This window comes from Heteronotia binoei, chromosome 6, assembly GCF_032191835.1.
Source record: "Heteronotia binoei isolate CCM8104 ecotype False Entrance Well chromosome 6, APGP_CSIRO_Hbin_v1, whole genome shotgun sequence".
Classification (NCBI taxonomy): Eukaryota; Metazoa; Chordata; class Lepidosauria; order Squamata; family Gekkonidae; genus Heteronotia; species Heteronotia binoei.
In genome coordinates, this window is record NC_083228.1 from 25,031,489 (window position 1) to 25,050,915 (window position 19,427).

General features: G+C 40.5%; 1 protein-coding gene across 2 annotated transcripts in view; it reads right to left on the minus strand.

Annotated features, from left to right (window-relative positions):
* CTNNA3 (catenin alpha 3) overlaps positions 1-19,427 on the minus strand; it is a 1,035,346-nt gene that overhangs the window by 13,794 nt on the left and 1,002,125 nt on the right. For both annotated transcript variants that reach the window (XM_060241118.1, XM_060241119.1), the window contains one exon: positions 12,132-12,266. In XM_060241118.1, the coding sequence (XP_060097101.1) occupies positions 12,132-12,266 (135 nt within the window). The remainder of the gene's footprint in view (positions 1-12,131; positions 12,267-19,427) is intronic.

A 19,427-nucleotide genomic window follows, 5' to 3' on the forward strand; every position in this document is an offset into this window, starting at 1 on the left:
CTACATGAAACTTGGGCTAAAGATAAGATACTCCAACTAGAGCAGTGACTTAAAGAAAAGTCAGTAAAATTTAGAGGCTTTGAAGAACAAACAGAAGGAGCTACTCATCTTATTTCCTTTATTTCATCATGGCTGGCAACTGCTCTAAACTTAGAACATGGAGTTGCACCCATCATATTGCATGCCTACAGGATAGGTGCATTAAAACAAGCAACTCAACGCAGACCTCGTGATAACTTAGCAGAATTCATGGACATAAGAACCAAAAACGCTGTCTTAAAAGAAGCTAGAACAAAAAATGGTTTGCTATATCACAGCACCAAGATCGCTGTTTTCCCAGATCTACCATTGGAAATTCTGCAAATAAGGAATCTCAAGCCCAGGCTTAATGAGGCAGCAGTGCGATATAGATGGCTACCTAATGGAAAACTTTCTGTTAGACACAATTCAATGATTCTTCAAGCTGAAAATCTTGAATCTGGATATGACCTTCTCCATGCACTATGTCTCATCACTGCCGATGACCCTCCCAGAAGATCATCTAAAAGCAAACTCGATCTTACTTTAACACCAACTAGGTGGAGCAGGATCCTGGTTTCTAAAGACTCACAAAAGATTTCTTTCTATAATATACACCCTGTACACAATAAGTACAAACAAAGGGGACAGAGGTGTATTATGCTTATCTTAAATGTTACTTTGCCTTATTAGCAAACTGTTAATAAGTAGGTTTTTAAAGTTTAAATCTTAAAATATAATTAGTTCGATTCAAGGGGGGAGAAGAGTCTACTGTCTGACAGCTCCCTGAATGTATGAAGGTAAAACACCTTTCCCCCCTATTTTTAATTTTTTTGTTTTCGTGGGAAACTGAAAGACGACGGTCTTGTTTCTGGGAATTTCCTGGAGAATTTTTTTGTTCAAGGGGGAAGTTCAGCATTGCAATGGGCTCACTATTTCTTTTATTTTCTTCTTCCTTCAGTAAAGCTTGGGGTGCGGGAAGGGGCGAAGGGAGGGAGGATGGGAGGGGGGAGGCAGGGGGGTTGGTGGGACATAGTTATGAATCTTACAGTTTTCTTGCTGGGAACTTTAAAGCTTTGGCTTACAATTCAGAGTTTACAGTTTATATATTGTATTATGAGATATACAAGCCAGGGTTTTAATTTTCTAATGTGGCTAGAGTCTGATATGACTTGGTTTATTTTTTATGGTAAACTACTGAATAGCCAAATGATAAAAGTAACACAACCCAGAGCTATTTAATATTTTGTTTTTTCAAACTTTACCATACTGTCACAAAAGCAAGATCAACTCAAGAAGTATCCAAATAACTCCTTTCCAATTGATCTGGAATGAGTCCAGTATATCTCACTATATTTTAAACATTATTTGTTCTGAACCTCATATATTTTTAATACATACTGAAATGATTTTAACATGGAATCTTCACTGAATGTAATTACAGTTAATTGCAAGGGATTAAATAATATTATAAAAGAAACGTTTTGAAAAAGCATTTTTAAAAAATTTACCAGACATTATATGTCTCCAGGAAACACATTTGAAATCTACATCCCACCCAGTGTTTAAATCAAAACGCTTTCCACACCAGTACCTTGCTAACGGCACCTCCAAATCAAGAGGAGTGGCCATTATAATTACTGATAGACATAATTTTAGCCTTGAAGATAAAATATCTGATCCAAGTAGTCGCTTTTTATTTATTAAAGGCAAGTTGGACAATAAATCGATCACAATTGCTTCCATATATGCTCCTAACGATAAATAGCTTTCCTTTATCTCAACTGTTTTTCAAGATCTTACAGTATTCCAAAATGGAGACACAATCATAGGAGCTGATTTAAATTATGTACCAAATCTTCATTTAGATAGATCCCTTCCTCCACACCAAAGAAACAAAAAAATTAAATCTAACCCATACACAGGCCTTTTTTCTTTGTTTAACAAATTTAACTACTCTGATGTTTGGAGATCACTGAATCAGTCAACTAAAGACTACACATTTTTTCCTCTAAACACGAAATACATACAAGAATTATCCTATGAAATTTATCACTTTTTCCTAACATCATCTCATCAAGTATTAACCCAAAACTTTATACTGATCAGGCTTGGGTGACAGCTAATCTATTATGGAACAAAGGTAACAACAATATTAGGAGACAATGGACTTTAAATTTATCACTTTTATTACATGATCATATTTAAAAAGACATATAATCATCTCTGAAACAATACTTCCAAGACAATGACACTGGCAAAGTTACAAACGCAACATTATGGGATGCTATGAAAGCTGTCCTTAGAGGTAAAATCATAGCTTTAACCTCAACATATAAAAAGAAGCAAGATAGCCTTAGAGTGGATCTAGTGACTAAAATACATACATTAGGAAATCTTCACAAGAGAACCAACAGCAAAAAGGTATATAAACAACTTCTACTGGAAAGGATAGCATTAGACACTTTAGAATTAGCAAATTTAAAACACAAGGCATTACACAAAACAAAGCTTCATAATTACACAATCTAAAACTCTAAGAAACCTAGCTTGGAAAGTTAATAACAAAAAGGTTAAAACAAACATTCAATTAATTAAGGGCCCTAAAGGTACCATTTACACTAATAACAATGAAATTCTCAATCAATTTTTAAATTATTTTAATTCATTGTACCAATCAAATCGCCCATCATCTGAATTAACTGATACTTTTTAAAAAACAATTCTAAATTTTACCAAACTTTTTGAATTTTATAAAAAGAGTCTAAATGCACCTATTACAGAGCTCGAGGTTTCTGAAGCTATTAAAAATGGCAAAACACCAGGAAATGACAGGTTTACAAGTGAATTTTATAACTCTTTTTCACAATCTCTTGTTATTTTACTAGAGTTTGCAATGACCTGTTGGAAAAAGGAAACATTCCAAAAACGTGGTACGGATCCAACATGGTTATGATTCCGAAACCAGGTAAAGATACAACTGATCTCAAAGCATACCACCCCATTACACTGCTTTATCAGGACTCTAAAATATTTTCATCAATTATGGTATCCAGACTTAATCGTTTTATTTCTGCATATATACATAAAGATCAAGCTGGTTTTGTTCCCTTCAAAAACATGACAGATAATATAAGGAAGTAATTGAACATTATAAATTACTGCCAAAATTAAAAAATAGAGTCATTAATTTTATCAATCGATCTAGAGAAGGCCTTTGATTCGATCGAAATAAATTACTTAATCAAATTACTAGAAGCTATGGATTTTGGAACCCCAATACTATTTATAAACAACCAAAATGCAGAATTAAAACCAATGGAATTTACTCAATATTTTTTCCCCACTCGTGGAACCCGCCAAGGATGCCCACTTTCCCCTCTCCTATTTATTCTTGCTCTTGAACCTTTAGCTAAAATAACTCGTGTCCATAACAAAATCTCAGGAATTCCTGTGCAAGGCAATGAATTTAAGCTATCCTTATTCACAGATGATGCGGTGTTATATTTAGCCAACCCTATTTAATCTTCAACTTCAACTTCTATGGTATTTACAGAATTTGGCAAAATTTCAGGCTTAAATTTAAATCACAAAAAGTCAGAGTTATATCCAATATTTATCTCTAAACAGCTGCAAGATGAAATTAAAAATAAATTTGAATATAAATGGGTCACGCAATCATGGAGACATTTAGGATTACTAATCCCTGTTAACCTTAAAGAACTGTCACAATTAAACTTCAGTCTTACCCAAGCAAATGTTAAAGCTAAATTTAAAAGCTGGAAAAAGTTAAACTGGACATGACAAGAGAGATTAGATTTGATTCGAGCTTTTATATTGCCTTTGTATATATTTTTGTTTCAAATATTACCAACAGAAATCCCTAAATGTTGGATACAAAACAGTCAAACAATCTTAACAAAATTTCTTTGGTCTGAAAAGCAACATAGAATTCAATTTAAAACATTATGTAAACCACTAAAGGAAGGTGGACTAGGCTACTCCAATTTATTCTTTTACTATGAAGCAATACATTTAACCAACCTAGTTAAAATGAGTCACCCAGAAGATATACCCGATTGGGCCATTATAGAACAAGCTTGTGCAAGTGGAAAAACCCTTCAAGAAGTTATTTGGAACCAACGTTCAAAGACACCATCTTTACTTTTAGACAACCCCTTCTTAAAGAATACATTAAAAATATGGGACAGAAACAGAAAGTACCTGGCTCCTGACATTTCTCCCATAGCAACCTTTATAGGCCAGGACTGGTTCCTCCCAGCGATTACTCTTATAAGAATTGGTCGCGGGTAAAATTAAACAGAATTATAGACATAACTAGAAATAAAGAAATAGTAAATAAAATATCGAGAAGAAAGGAAACTTTAAGATACCTTGCTATCAATATTTTCAACTGCGACACCTATTTTCTACAGCAGTTATTAAGCAATGTTTAGAAAGAGAACTAACACCTTTTCAGTTATTATTTAAAAACCCCCGCCACACTCACAAAAGATTTCTTTCTATAATATACAAAATTACTATTTCCAACTTCTTTTCTGAGCCACCATCTTACATTAACAAATGGCAGAAAGATCTACAATATGAACTACCCATACATAATTGGAAGAAAAACTGGAATTCTCACACGTACACAGCTCCTAACGTTAATATTAGAACTCAATTATTTAAGACTATTACAAGGTGCTACCTCACACCAAATAGAATTTATCATTTTCAACCAAATTCCAATAATGTATGTTGGAAAGGCTGCTCTCAGTTAGGAACTACAATACACTGTAGGTGGGAGTGTATATATATTCAGAAATTTTGGAAAACAGTACATAACATCATATGTAACATTTTTCAAATCACAATCCCTTTGAAAATTGAATATTATATTTTGAATATGTGGACATGGAAACAAGTAGGATTTAATAACTACGAGTTACTGGAAAAACTTACAGCAGCAGCTAGACTTGTAATTGCTGCAAATTGGAAGATTTCTACATTGTTATCAATACCAAATTGAATAAATAAAGTATGTGAAATATGTCTTTTAGACAAAATCACTGATTCTCTTATTCAGCATGATTCAGAAGAGTACTAGTCAAAATTTGTGACTGTATGGTTTCCTTTTCTTGAATATTTAGCAAAAGGTGATTATTATTATTCGTTACTTGAAGTAATTAATTCTGTTTATTAAGGTTATTCTTATCCTAATCCTTTTACATGTCTAAAAGGAACATTATGGCAATTTTTTTCTTAATTTATTATGTAAACTCTGTACTTAGTAATAGAATAAGACATGATTGCATTTTTGAACTTTACTTTTATTTCTGTACTTGCAATATCCGTAATAAAATATTTTAAGCTGAAAAAAATGCCTTCTCCCATATAGACCTATCCATCCATTCCAGACATCTACAGAGGCCTTGCTTCAGGAGGCAACCCAAGAAAGGACCTTCTTGGTCTTGATGCCAAAACTTTGTAACTCCCCTCCCAGGGAGATCTGTCTATTTCTCTCTATCATTGCCTTCTACTAGCAAGTGAAAACTTGCTTTGTTTGGCATTCCCCCACTATCTGTTACAGGCTCTTCTCCCTAGCTGTGCTGTTATGGTTGTTGGTTTGTCTATATTTTATAGAATTGCTTCAATATTTTATATACACGTATATTTTAAATGCTGTTTTGGTGACTTGATTTTTTAATGTTGCAATGTTTTAATATCGGCTTTGTAATTTTTTATATTTGCATGTGTGAGTGTGTGTGCACCTTGAAGTCATGGCGACCTCTGGTGACTGACTCCTACTGGGGGCCCAGAGGATATTCAGGGAGGTGGCTGAATAAAGTAAGTAAGTAAGTAAAATTTTATTTATATCCCGCCCTCCCCCGCCACGCAGGCTCAGGGCGGCTAACAACAGCAAAACAACAATACATTTAACAAAACATTAAATTAACCCCAAACCGATTAATACATTAGTTAAAACAGTTACTAAATCTAAAAACATTAAGTTAGATCTGACAGTACCGTTATTAGTCGACGCTATGCCTGTCAGTTTGTGAATGATGGCGGATCTCCAGACTGGACCATTTTGATGTTTCTCTGTGGACTTGGTCAGCCGTTCATGAATGCCTGTTTGAAAAGGGTGGTCTTGCAGGCCCTGCGGAACTGATCAAGGTTCCGCAGGGCCCGCACCTCCTCTGGGAGTTGATTCCACAAGGAAGGGGCCGCGGTAGAGAAGGCCCGTGCATAGGTAGTCCGAAGTTTAACTTCTTTTGGCCCAGGGGTGGTCAATCTGTTTTTACCTACTGACCTCAGTGCTCTCTGGGGCTCATACGGGGAGAGACGGTCCCTCAGGTAGGTCGGTCCTCGGCCATATAGGGCTTTATAAAGCCTGACCCTGCCTCCAGACTGCTGGCATTCTAAGGAGGTCTCCCACCCAACTACTTATTGCAGTTGGCCCTGTTTAGCTTCTGAGATCTGATGAGATTGGGCTTCAGTGTTTTAATGTCCTGATATTTGATACCTTAGGGTCCCTGTTTTAGTGGAATGGTGGCATGGAAATGTTTTACATAAATAAATAAAATTTATACATATTTTTGTAACTGCCCCGGGAAACATAATCAATTTCCCCTGTATAAATAATTTGTACTGGCTATGTGTGAGAATATCTCATACAAATTAGACCAGGGGTGTCAAACATGCAGCCTGGGGGCCGAATCAGGTCCCTGGAGGGCTCCTATCAGGCCCCCGAGCAACTGGCTCCCTCTCTCTTGCTTCCTTCTCCATCATAGCTTGCTTTGCCAGGCTTGCTCAGTCACACAGGAGTTACACAGGAAGGGGGGGAGGCAGAGCTTGCTTTGCCAGGCTCTCTCAATCACATAGCAGACCTAATGAGTCAAGCCTCTCTACCTTCTATTGGCTGAGGCTCCTCCCCCTCATCCCCTGGGAAAGAAGGAAGGAGCCAGAGCTTCCTTTGCCCAGTTCCCTGGATCCCATGGGAGAAATACAAAGAAAGCACCTTTAAGACCAATGAGTGCTAATGTTTTAAGCATGCTTTATTTTAAGTTTTTTTTAAAAAAAAAAATATTTAATTGTGTTTGTGTCCTTTATAAAGTTTATATCTCTGCTACCTAATCTGAAATAGGTATATACATGGCCCAGCCTAACAAGGTCTCATTTATGTCAGATCTAGCCCTCATTACAGATGAGTTTGACACCCCTGAATTAGACAAATTTAGGAAATTAAACAAATTCATGGAGGATAGGTTCATCAGAGGCTAAGATGTCTAAATGGAGCCTCCATAGCCACAGACAGTACTCCTCTGAATACCAGTTGCTGGGGGGAGGGCATCACGAGGGAAAAGTTTCATCCTTTGGGTCCTGATTGCAGTCCTACAGGAACATCTGCTTGACCAATATTGAAAAACAGAACGTTATACTAGATGGACCTTTGACTGATTCAGCAGAGTTATTCTTCTGTTCTTTACTGAGCATGTTAGCAGACAAAGAAGAGACAGCAGGGGAGAGCTCATAGTGTGTGTGAGTGTGAGTGTGTGTAAGAGAAGAAGAGGGAAATTCACTATACAAAAATAAGGAGCTGCCTAAAGTAAAATGGTTTTCTTTCTTTCCACATGCAGCATTGATTTCCTGTCCAATGTTCTCTTCTGGTTAGCAGTTCATTTTTTATTCTGCCAATGGGTGGTATTTAGGATGATTATGAAAAGCCAAATGTGTTATCAGTTTTCTGTTCACTTTGCAGCAGGACAAGAACTTTATTGGAACCCACTGGATTGTTCGGGGCAGAGAAAAACAGGTTGTTCCCCTCTGATGCCTTCCTCCACTCTTTCTCATTTTCAGGGCCAGCTCAAAAACATTTATTTTCCCTTGGCTGATGCTAAAAGCTCGTGCCCATGGTGGGAATCCATATGTCGGGAGTATATAGCTGAACTTCTTGCATCCATGCTGTTGTCTGCTCTCATGCAGGATTAGCATACCAGTGCCACATGTCTCTGGAGAAACCCGACACATTAACACTGCATTACTGGCACATGGAGTAGTCAAAGGTTACTTCTTACTCCAACTTCAGGCAAATTACTACCCATGTATGAATCACCAGCTAGTACTTTACAGTTTCCAACAGTAACTACAAGACAGTGGCTACAGTTGAACTCTTAGAGCCAAGTATACATGAAGATGGACATTAAATGCCCTACTTCAATGTGCAATTTGATTGCAGAACAGCAACTGCTTCTGGGGATGTGGACTTGGGATAAAAAGATGGGGGAAGAAAGGGCTTTATTCCTATACCTTTCCCAACTGAAAATACATTTAAGTCACACACATCATGGGTGCCTGCCTTTCTTCAGTACTGGGGCTTAAAGCAGCTTTTAATGAGCAAATGACACATTTAGAGTTCTGTTACAGAACTGCAGCCTCCCATCTAATCTAGTCCTGAGTGGTACCATCTTTCACCTGAAAGGACAGGCCAGGATAATGGAAAGTAAGGAGGCGTTAACTAGAGAGTTATTTAATTAATGTTACTTACTGCTTTAACAAGTCACACTCTAAGACAAAGGAAAATGCTATCTATAAAGGGGGAAAAAACCCATATCTGGAAAATCTTTCTGAATAACTTTTTGTTGGTTACAACCTCCCAGATCTTGTCCTTCATCATGCTCACTGCTTCTCAAACTATCACAGTGCCAGGAAGAATGTAGTCCATTTAAGAAAGCAGTCTGGTAGCTCAGCAATTTTTCAAGGATTGCTGATTCTGTCACTTTATTGGCAGGTTTGCTTTCTCCAATTTCATTCCCACTCAACATATTCACAAAGTGCTTATTTATTTCCATCAGAATGAAGGAAACCCTGGAGCAAAGTATCCTTTCTACATTCTCCATCATCAGGGCAATTCATCTACCCCACACGTTTGCTACAGAACACATTCTTCTCGATGAGAAAGATGCTTATTTAGGAGTAGGTGCTACTACAAGATGTGAATACACAATTACACAGTGATTCCATTTTCACACAGATGTAAATGTGCATGTGTACTATGTGCCATGTATAACATTTCTGTTATTTGAGTGTAAAACCAAAATGTTTACATTCCAATTTTATACTTGCCATGGTACAGTTGCAGCAAAATATCTGGGTTTTGACACTGACATTGGGATAGTAAGTACTCCAGAATGGAGTGAACAGGACAGTCCATAAGGCCCGGTTGTCAGGTGAAAGTGTACAAACAGAAATATTTCCACTTGGAGGAGTAAAAATGTCTCATTGCTGGTTTTCTGGGATTCAGGAGGACAAGAGGGAGATGTGGAATGTATTCTTCAAGGAGCTAGTCTCCATTTGATGACATCTGGGTGTAGGACAAGCACCCCTTCCTCTCAGTGGTTAGACTGGTGTATGGTTTTTGGTACAAATGGAACACCTCTCAAAAGGTGTGGCAATAATGGGTATGAAAATGCAGGTGAAGCGTAGTTGAAGGGGACACATGTTAAGCCTTATCAGTGATGTGACTGCCATTGTGAAGACCACAAAACACTGGAGGGCAGAGTGTAAGTGGAGGGTTCATGAATAAAAAGAAGAGCAAAGTAGATCATAGTGTTCACCCTCTCGAATGGTAGAAAGGCATGACTGACTGTGAAGTCAAGAGTGGCTCCTATCAAGTTGATGTGCTGAGTCAGAGAATAATGTGCTTTTGGAGCCTATACTCCCAGGCCCAGATTAGTGACAAGGTGGAGGAGGGTGCAGAGGTGCCATAGAAGGGCAATGTGGGATCTGTCCATGACCAGCCAGTCATGAGTATAAGGACAAATAGCTATACCCAAATCACAGAGATGGGCCCTCACCATTTCCATGTGTTTGGTAAAGATGAATAGAACAAAAAACCAGTAGTACTTTGTATCAATAGTTGCGAGTGTCTGGGGAAAGAATTTATGATGCTGGGAGCAAATCACAGTTTCAACAGACATGTTTTTCAGGCTGAGAGATGCAAATTATACATGGTGGGAGAGCAGAGGTATAATGATGGTCAGTAATCATATGAGTGTTGATGTAGAGGAAGCCTTGGGAATAGAATCCTCCTCCCCTTTGAAAGGCTGGGACTAGTCTGAGGGTGCCTTTCAAAAGATGAGAAACTTCACTCAGTAAGAGGGAAGAAACTGAATTATTATGCATGTGCTAAGGCAGAATGGCCTGGAACTTTTTGACATCGCTAATATGGATGACAGTAAGGACCAAAGAGTTCCCTGGGATGCCCTCCTTTGCTGAGAGACAGTTCCATAGCATGGGCAGGTTTGGTGGGTGCAATGAGAATTATCAGAGGATACACTTTAAGGATAAAGCCAACTTGGGACACTGAAATAAGGAGTGAGACATGGAGAGTCATGGAATACCGTGAGAGGACAGACAGTCTGAGATCAAGGGCCAAATGACAGGACCCTGGGATTGACATGGATCTCTATTCTTGGACTCTTTTTAAGATATTACCCATCTTATAACTGATCAGGCCTTTAAAGGGGAGGTCTTGCATATATATACATATATATAAGCCCCGTGGCGCAGAGTGGTAAAGCAGCAGTACTGCAGTACTGTGGTCTGAACTCTCTGCTCACAAAATGAGTTCAATTCCGGCGGAAGCTGGATTCCGGTAACCGGCCCAAGGTTGACTCACCCTTCCAACCTTCCAAGGTTGGTAAAATGAGTACCCAGCTTGCCGGGGGGGGGGGGGAGTGTAAAAGACTGGGGAAGGCAATGGCAAACCACCCTGTAAGAAGTCTGCCATGAAAGCAATGTCACCCCAGAGTCGGAAACGACTGGTGCTTGCACAGGGGATCTTTCCTTTCCTTGCATTTATGTTTGGGCCTCCAAAGCTAGGGATGAAGAGCACAGACATACATTGTGATGTAGGGTGACAGCTTGCCAATGACTTCACCCCACAGCGTACTAAGTGGTGGGCTGTACTAAGCTGTTGCCTAGTGAGCTGTAATGCTTTATCTTTCAGAACACCAGTCAAGAAGCATTTGTCCATGACCTTGTTGCCAGCTGAGGAGCTTCCATCATAATTGATTGTGGGGGAAGAAGATAAAGGAGCCCCCCCCCCATCTCTTTATCCCAAGTCCAGTTGTACTGATCAGAAAGTACAGCTCTATCATCTCTGAGCACGTGTGCTGTTTTTGGGTGCTCCTAGTGGGTGGGATGCAACTGAACAACAACAGCAAGTGGGTGGGGCCAGGATAGAGAATCCTTTTAAGCTTAACTGTAGAAATTTCTCTGAACCCATTCTGCCCATGCTTGAATCCACAGATATCAAGCAGAACAAAGGGTCTTTTTACATTTTAGCCTCAGGAAGGAAATAGCAGATTGTTCAGAAGCTCACTATTACCAAATTGCAAAGAACTTGTGAATAAACCCATTACCATCCAATTTGGACTGCGCATTGTTGATTGCAAAATTATATGTTTTCTATTTGTGCAACCTGAGACGGTGGACAAAATCCTTGGATAAATTCAGTCCAATATGCAATTCTATGCATCTGTTCTCCACATTTTCTCAACCAGCATCATCCTCTGAGAGTATACAGTTCAGCAGAGGAATGGTGTAGGTGGAGGCTGTTCAGCTAGCCATTACCCACTGCAAATCATCCCTGAGCTTCTTTTCTTCTTGTAGCAAAGAAGTATCTATTAACTGTTTTCTCTGCAGCTGCTTGGAAGTGGGTTTTTGAGCCTAAAAACAGCTGGAAAGGAAACAGTTAAACAGTTTCTTCCCTCTCCCCTGTACTTCCACTGAAGCTCAGTAGCTGCTTTCTGTTAAAAAAAAAAAAAGTCTGGAGAAAAGATACACACGACTGCATTTGCAGTGTAACTTGGCCCTCAAAGAAAGGAGAAAATGAATAATACAGCAAACTGTGATTTAATTTTCAACCAAATTAAAAACCCAACATTCACGTTAGTTGCAAAGTTGTTCAAATGGAGGCTCAAGTGCCATAACCCCGAGAGACTGAAATATCATCTCAGGAGCTGACATCCCGTTCTGATTATAGCGCAGGTTGGAACTGAAAGATAATAGTCTCAGGAAATGTCCTCCAGGCAATTTGTACTTACCGCTGACACGATGAGCTCGCTGCCTAAATTCTGGATCTCAGCTTTAACTCGACTGCAGATTTTGAGCTGGTGGGAGTAAAGTTTGATCTGCTCCAGATAAGCCAATAAGTCCTGCTTACATGATAGATCCGGACACTAAAATAAAATAAATTTAAAAACCTAATAAGAAAGCTGCTTTTGTTTCCTAAGAAGCTTCACAGGAAATTAGATTCAATGAACCTTTTCAGGAGAACTGAACCACAAACCACCCCCCCCTTTATTGTCAGGAGCTGACACCTGTCCCCAACTTGACCCTGTCACAGCTACTGGAGCCAAGGATGGCTGGGAACCTGATTCATCCATGCTAGAAAGGCTAGGACTGGCGATGGCAGGACCCTGCCATGAACGAGGTTCAACACAGCCATGAACGAGGCTGGGAGCAGGGACAGGCATGGTCAGAAGGCAAGAATGGACTTGGGCAAGGCCAGGGTGGGAAAGGTTCAGAGGCAGCCCTGAGCACCAAGGGGAAGGAGCATGGCGGGGAGACGGGCAGCAGGGAGAAGAGGCAGGAAAGGCTGCCCTTTCTTCCCATAGCAGGTGGAAGGGGATTGGATACAGGCCAGATGTGGTTGTCTCTTACCTTGGAAACAATACAAGGTCGCCGAAAGTCAGCTGTGACTCGACAGCACTTTCTGCCATTTCAAATGATGATTTGGAGCAAATCCAGCCTTTTGTTTGCTTGTTTTGTTTTTGTAGGTTGTTGCTCTCATGAGCCTTCTCCACCCATTCAGTTTTATCAATTGTGTTTCCTTTGCATCACCTTTATTTGTTTGTCTAATTTGTTATATTCTGCTTATATCCTGCCCTATCCTGCAAGTGGGCTCAGGCCAGCTCACAACAAAACAGTAGCATCTCTAACCCTGACAAGACTGGACATGTCCAGTTCAAGGACACCGGCAGGTAACAGACGGGCATATAGGCGTGGATTGGAGGCATTCCAAATCAGGCCAGCTCAAAAAGAACTGTTCCAAATCCTCCACATGCTTCCCTGCAAGCTGTCCCCATCCTGTCCACGGGGCGACATGGGTGTGATCAGACAGCTGTCGCACACTATTCCCATCACTCAGTATGGGTTTTTTAAAATACATTTTTAGTGGTCATGTACATGCTCTGAACAGGGGGGGGGGGGTTGGCCTTAAAAAGCTGGATGCAGCTTGGGGTGGCTTGGCAGTTTCACACTGCCAAAGCGCCTCACTTGCGCCCTTCTGCTTCCAGACGCTGAGGAGGTGACTGGCATGCAGCTCAAAAATTTGCTACCACTTTAAAAGTGGTAGGTTTTTGAGCTCCTCTGAGGATGCCGGAGGACGGGGTGAGTACGGGATGGGGACGGGCAGCAGATGTGTGCAATTTGAAGGGTTTTTCAAGTCGGTTTCTGAGGCGTCTCTGAGTTGGCCCAAAGTGCCTGTCTGTTATCAGCCATCTTGAGCATTCAAAGAGTCTTCTTATCTTTTAAGACTGTTATATTGTTGTGACCCAAGCATTCATGGTCTAGCTTCCATCTGTAGCTGGTGATTTGCTGCCTTCTGCCACAGCAACTGGTTTATTTCATGATTTTAATTATTCTAATTGCAAAACTGAAATGTTTTTATGGTGAACTGACTTGGGAGCTACTGTGGCTAAAAGTTAGTTTATAAGTATAGAAAAATACATTATAAGGGTGGATCATGGTATTTAATACAGAATATATTGTTTAAACAGAACCCATGATCAGATGTTATCTTTGTGAGTTTTCCATAGGCATTCATAGTATTTACACTGCAAAGCAACATGTTACAATGATTTTTTTAAAAATAGATACATATTTCTTGATGCCAGAATAATAACAATTGTTGAGAAAGGTAGAGTTAGTCTTAATTGCATGTCATGTTACCCATTAAAAAGCACACACTTCTCTCTAAGCAGCATCATTCAGATCTAAAGCCATTGTTGTGCACTGTGTGAGCAGTTATCTTAAAACTGCGCATAATCTGGGTATCTAGTTGCTGTCACCTGCTCCCCCAATCCAAAGATGAAGTACCTGAACCTATCCTTGATATCCATAGCTGTAAACATACAGGTTTTTCCACTGGTAATGGAAAAGGGTGAATATTTGCAGCATTTCTTAGTCACTGTGAGTAGCTCCTGTGTGACCAAGTCTGTTGCAGAGGGCACAAGTTTTATGCCACAAAGACCACTAAGTGAAATATTTAGTATTACATCAACAATGGGATAAGAAGTTATATTAAAATCAAAGCACAGTGATATCACCAGAAAAGTTCAAGAGAGACCCACATATCCTAGGGGGAAAAAATCTGATATTGCTAACTAATTAGGACTTGAATACTGCAAGTTACTATGGCTTCTCCATGGCACTCAGATTGGCTTTCATTATAACGAGTCTGTCATCCAAAGGATAAACTAATTAACAATTTGATTCCTCAGAATAAAATATAATGATTAGATGGAAGTGAAATTGCCAGATTTACTGAAAACACTCAGAGACTAATCCTTGATTTCAATGATGCTCAGACGAAAAATGAAGAGTTCTACATTAGAGCTTCTTTAGACACCATTCAACAGACCATAATAAATTATCAGTAATTATAAATACAGTAAAAACAGTCGTGAGCATGTATCATTTTAGTATAAAAACAAAAATCCCTATCTATGTCTTCTTTGTTCTATGACAGGGAGAACTAAAAAACCCTTTGAGGCCTTAGAGATACACAGGGGTAGAATCCTAGCTGGAGCTCCTTTACCTGTTAGGCCACACACCCCTGATGTAGCCAATCCTCCAAGAGCTTACAAAAAAGAACCTTGATAGCTCTTGGAGGATTGGCTACATCAGGAGTGTGTGGCCTAATAGGTAAAGGAGCTCCTTCTAGAATTCCACCCCTGGAGATACTTAAAATCATCTTGTAGAGCAGTGATCCCCAAGATGGTGTCTGTGGGTGCCTTGCCATACACCAGTGGTTCTTGGCATGTACTTCCTTATTCCCCAAAGCTTCTCTTCTGCATAGCCAAGAGCCAAACATGGCTTTCCTCCACGTCAATGGAGCAGGAAGAACCTACAAGGCTTTATCTTTATGTATGCAGGGAACACACGTATGGAAACAGCTACCTCCATTATAGAAGAAATTGGATTTATATCCCGCTCTCCACCCACCCCAAATCTCAGAGTCTCAGAGCGGTCACAATCTCCTTTACCTTCCCCCCCACAACAGACACCTTGTAAAGTGGGTGGGGCTGAGAGAGCTCTCACAGAAGCTGACCTTTCAAGGTCAACTCTGTGAGAGCTATGGCTGACCCAAGGCCATTCCAGCAGGTGCAAGTGGAGGAGTGGGGAATCAAACTCAGTTCTTCCAGATAAGAGTCCACGCACTTAACCACTACACCAAACTGGCTCTCATTATAGATGGAAACTTCAAATACTTTATGGAACCTCTCAACTTTTTTGTGATTGAACCAAGCCCTCCATGGCACCCAAGTTATGATTGGTCCCATCCTCCCACCCCTGTGTGACTACTAGTCAAACTTTGGGCAATAGCCTGGATTTCCTGAGCCTAGTTCTAAAATGGGCTTGCCCATTGTTATAATTAAGCTTACTGAAATCATCAAATATGTTGGACTATGGCCGAAAAGGCTAGTTTCAATGGATTTTCATCAAGTGGTACATATGTTAACACATAATTAACCTCATAAATTAGCTTTTCCCCATAGCAATTGTGACTCCTATGGTTCTGCTTATCGTAATCACGTAACTGTGATTATTGTCTCAACAATTTTATCATATACTAGTATTCTTTCATTGTAGTTTGCTAATCATATTCTACCAAATGGAATCTTAATGAATAAATTGTCTGGCTATAAGTATTTTAATTACAGTTTGCTATTAAGTTCGTGACATTGAAAGCATTGAGAGCATAAGCTGAATTACTACCTTTTGATTAACTCATTGCTTGCTAGTAGGCAGAAATGATTGCTTGATCCTTCCTCAGAAAGCACTAATGATTAGAGGTCTTTCCTGAATTGACAATGCACCCGCCAGGTGGGATGAGACTATGGGATGACAATGCTCATGTTCTTCAGGGTTTTTTTTTTTTTTTTTTGCATGTGAGGGCAGAGTAGGGAGACTGAGAAGTTGGCTGAAGATGAACTGACTGAAGGTGAATCATCTGGAAATACAGGATCTTTTAGGATCTTTGTGGATCTGGAATGGTTTTACATGCTACGAGAGAAAGCTATACTTCCAAGTGATATTAAAAATAAGTAGCAAAAACACTAATTTGATAACAGACGGTTGGTTGTGTTCAGGCGTTGTTTTGTAGAAAAAATAGGTGATGGAGCTCATTAGCATATGCTGCCACCCCCCAGCCAAAAGCAACCTGATGCAAGAAAGGAGAGCCCTAGGTGAGCAAAGCCTGTTTGGGCTGGCTAGAGCAGGGGTGTCAAACGTGCAGCCCAGGGGCTGGATCAGGCCCCCAGAGGGTTTCTATCAGGCCCGCAAGCAAGTCTGCTTCCTTCTTTTTCTCTTCCTTTCTTCTGCATCACAGCTTTCTTTGCCAGGCTTGTTCAATCACACAGGAGCTACAGAACAAAGCCTCTATTTTCTCCATTGGCTATGGCTTCTCCCTTGGGGAGGAAGGGGAGGAGAGAGAGTTTGTTTTGCCAGGCTTTCTCAATCACACAGCACAGCTACTGGGCCAAGCTTCTTTTCTTTCTATTGGCTGTAGCTCCACCCCCTCCTCATCCTCTGGGGAGGGAGGGAAAGAGCCAGAGCTTCCTTTGCTCAGTTCTCTCAATCACACAGGAGAAATACAAAATCTTTGTGTTTGTCTGTGTCCTTTATAAAGTTTATGTCTCTACTATCTGGCATTACATTTTATGACACACATGGCCCAGCCCGGCAAGGTCTCATTTATGTCAGATCTGGCCCTCATAACAAATGAGTTTGATGCCCCTGGGCTAGAGATCCAAACAGCCCAAGTAGGCCTCACTCACCTGGGGCTCTCCTGGGCTGCCCCCCCCAGTCAAAAGGCCAGCAAGCCACCCATCGCCCAAAATCACATAAGAAGTGGAGAGAGGGTGGTGTGGGCTTCTCCAGGGGTTAATGAGGGCTGCTGGGGGCATGGCAAAACCCCTGGTGGCTGGCTGGCAGTCCGCTCTCTTAATCCAGGAATCGTTGTGCAGCTGCATCTACTTTTCAATGGACAAGGTAGGTAGGTGGGATGGGGGAAGAGGGAGAGCCATCAGAAAGGTTCAAGAGCTGCGCTCCTGTGAGCTCCTGCTAAATCTGGTTGTGTTGCTTATTTTTGCCATTCATTGGGAATGCAGTTTTCTCCTTTCTGCTTGTAAAACCATTCCAGGTCCACAAAATATGGGGCTTCTTACAGAATTTCCACCTTAGTTTAGGAAATGTCTTTTTGAAAATAGAAGGCACAAACAAGCCTGCCCTGTAATGCTGTAGAATAACCATTTTGCATACTGGACAACTAACTTCAGAGATATGAAAATTTCAAGTTCAAGACCTAAGAGAAATAGCATTTTGTAGTGTTTGGGCTGTTGCCTCTTAAATCAGTGATGAAAATGCACTGTATAACGTGGATGAATTTGACTAGTTGTATTAAAGGGATGCATTTCTATAACAGGAAATCAGGCATTGTTTTTCCTACATATTTTCAAGATGTAGGAAAGTAAACAAACTATAAGCTGCAGTTAAAGGTAAGCCACAGCGTTTTTCTCCCCCAAAGGCAAAAACTCACATGGCCAAATTCAAATGGCTTCATGATTCTCCATTTTGACAATCTGAGATTACATGCAGCCCAAGTAAAAGTCATTCATTTGAAACTGCTCTACTTTATGAACTGGAAAAGGTCAAAGAGATGCAACAATGAGTCTTCATTACCAAGTGATTGCTTATTTCAGCTGCTCTTTCACTTTCAAAGCTGCACAAGAGAAAGAGAAAGAGGGCTTTACAATTTAGGATACTGAAAACTCTCTAGTACATTAGGGCCGAGGTGTTGACTCAGGAGGAAGTGCCACATTAATAGAGCTGTGCTCCAAGATACTGCAGGTGACAAACTGACGTGACCTGGCAAAATGACGGTATTGTCTGTGACATGAACCAAGTCTGTTATTCCCACCTTAGGCAGCTAGAGAAAGGCTGTGAAAAATGTACTCATCTCGTAATTAGGGCTCCAATCCAGACACATTCACAATGGCTGGGGCTACCTTTTCATCCTAGATTAGATAATCAGCAGTCATGTAGCGTGGGAGGAACAAGGACAGTTCAGGTCTCTCTCTCTCTCCTAGGGTTGCCAGGTCCCCCTTAGCCATCAGCAGGGGATGGAGGGTGGGGTGGCCAGAGCCAGGCTGGGAAACTCCTGGAGATTTAGGGATGGAGCCTGGGGAGGACAGGGACCTCAGTGGGGTACAAAGCCATAGAACCCACCCTTCAAAGCAGCCATTTTCTCCTGGGGAACTGAACTCTGCAGCATGGACATGAGCTGTAATGTCAGGGGATCCCCAGGTCTCACCTGGAGTCTGGCAACCCTACCTGGTCTCTCCTCCTTTCACAATACTTAATTGTTACTATAGTTTATATTTTAAGAGTTGCCTTGCCTTTTAATATAGGATTGTCAACTCTGGGCTTGAAATTCCTGGAGATTTGGTGCTGGAGCCTGAGAATGGGGAGGGAGGTCAGTGGAGATGAATTCTATAGAATCCAATCTCTGAGTCTGCCATTTTCTCCAGGAAGAATCTACCATTTTCTCAATTTCTCATTGTCTAGAGATCAGTGGTAATTCTGGGAGAACTCCAGACCCCACCTTGAATTCGGTAGGGACCTTTTCTGTCCAGGTGTGCATCCACAAAGTCTAGGAATGAAATCAGGGAAGGAACTGCACAGTCATCATGTTTTATATAGCGCTTTATTCAACTGCTATTATAGATTCCGTTGAGTTATTTTAAAACCTCATTTTGAAGCTAGGCCTCCTGAAGCCTTTATTTCCTTTTCCTTGAAACAAGATTCCTACAATGTGTATGTTGTATTACCCGGTGTCTGAGAGGGAACTTAGCATTTCTTACATTAATGGCTTGTGTGCATGTTGTTTTGGTCAAAGGAACTGCTGTTTCCTATCTAGGTATGAATGGGTAGTCATCTCTGCCTATAAAACTAACACCTCCATTATTAGGGTTTGTAGAATCTTTCGGGCTCAAGTGCCGTGTTCTTCTGGAGGAAGTTTTCCTTCCAGACATTTCGTTCTCAGCTGCGGAGAA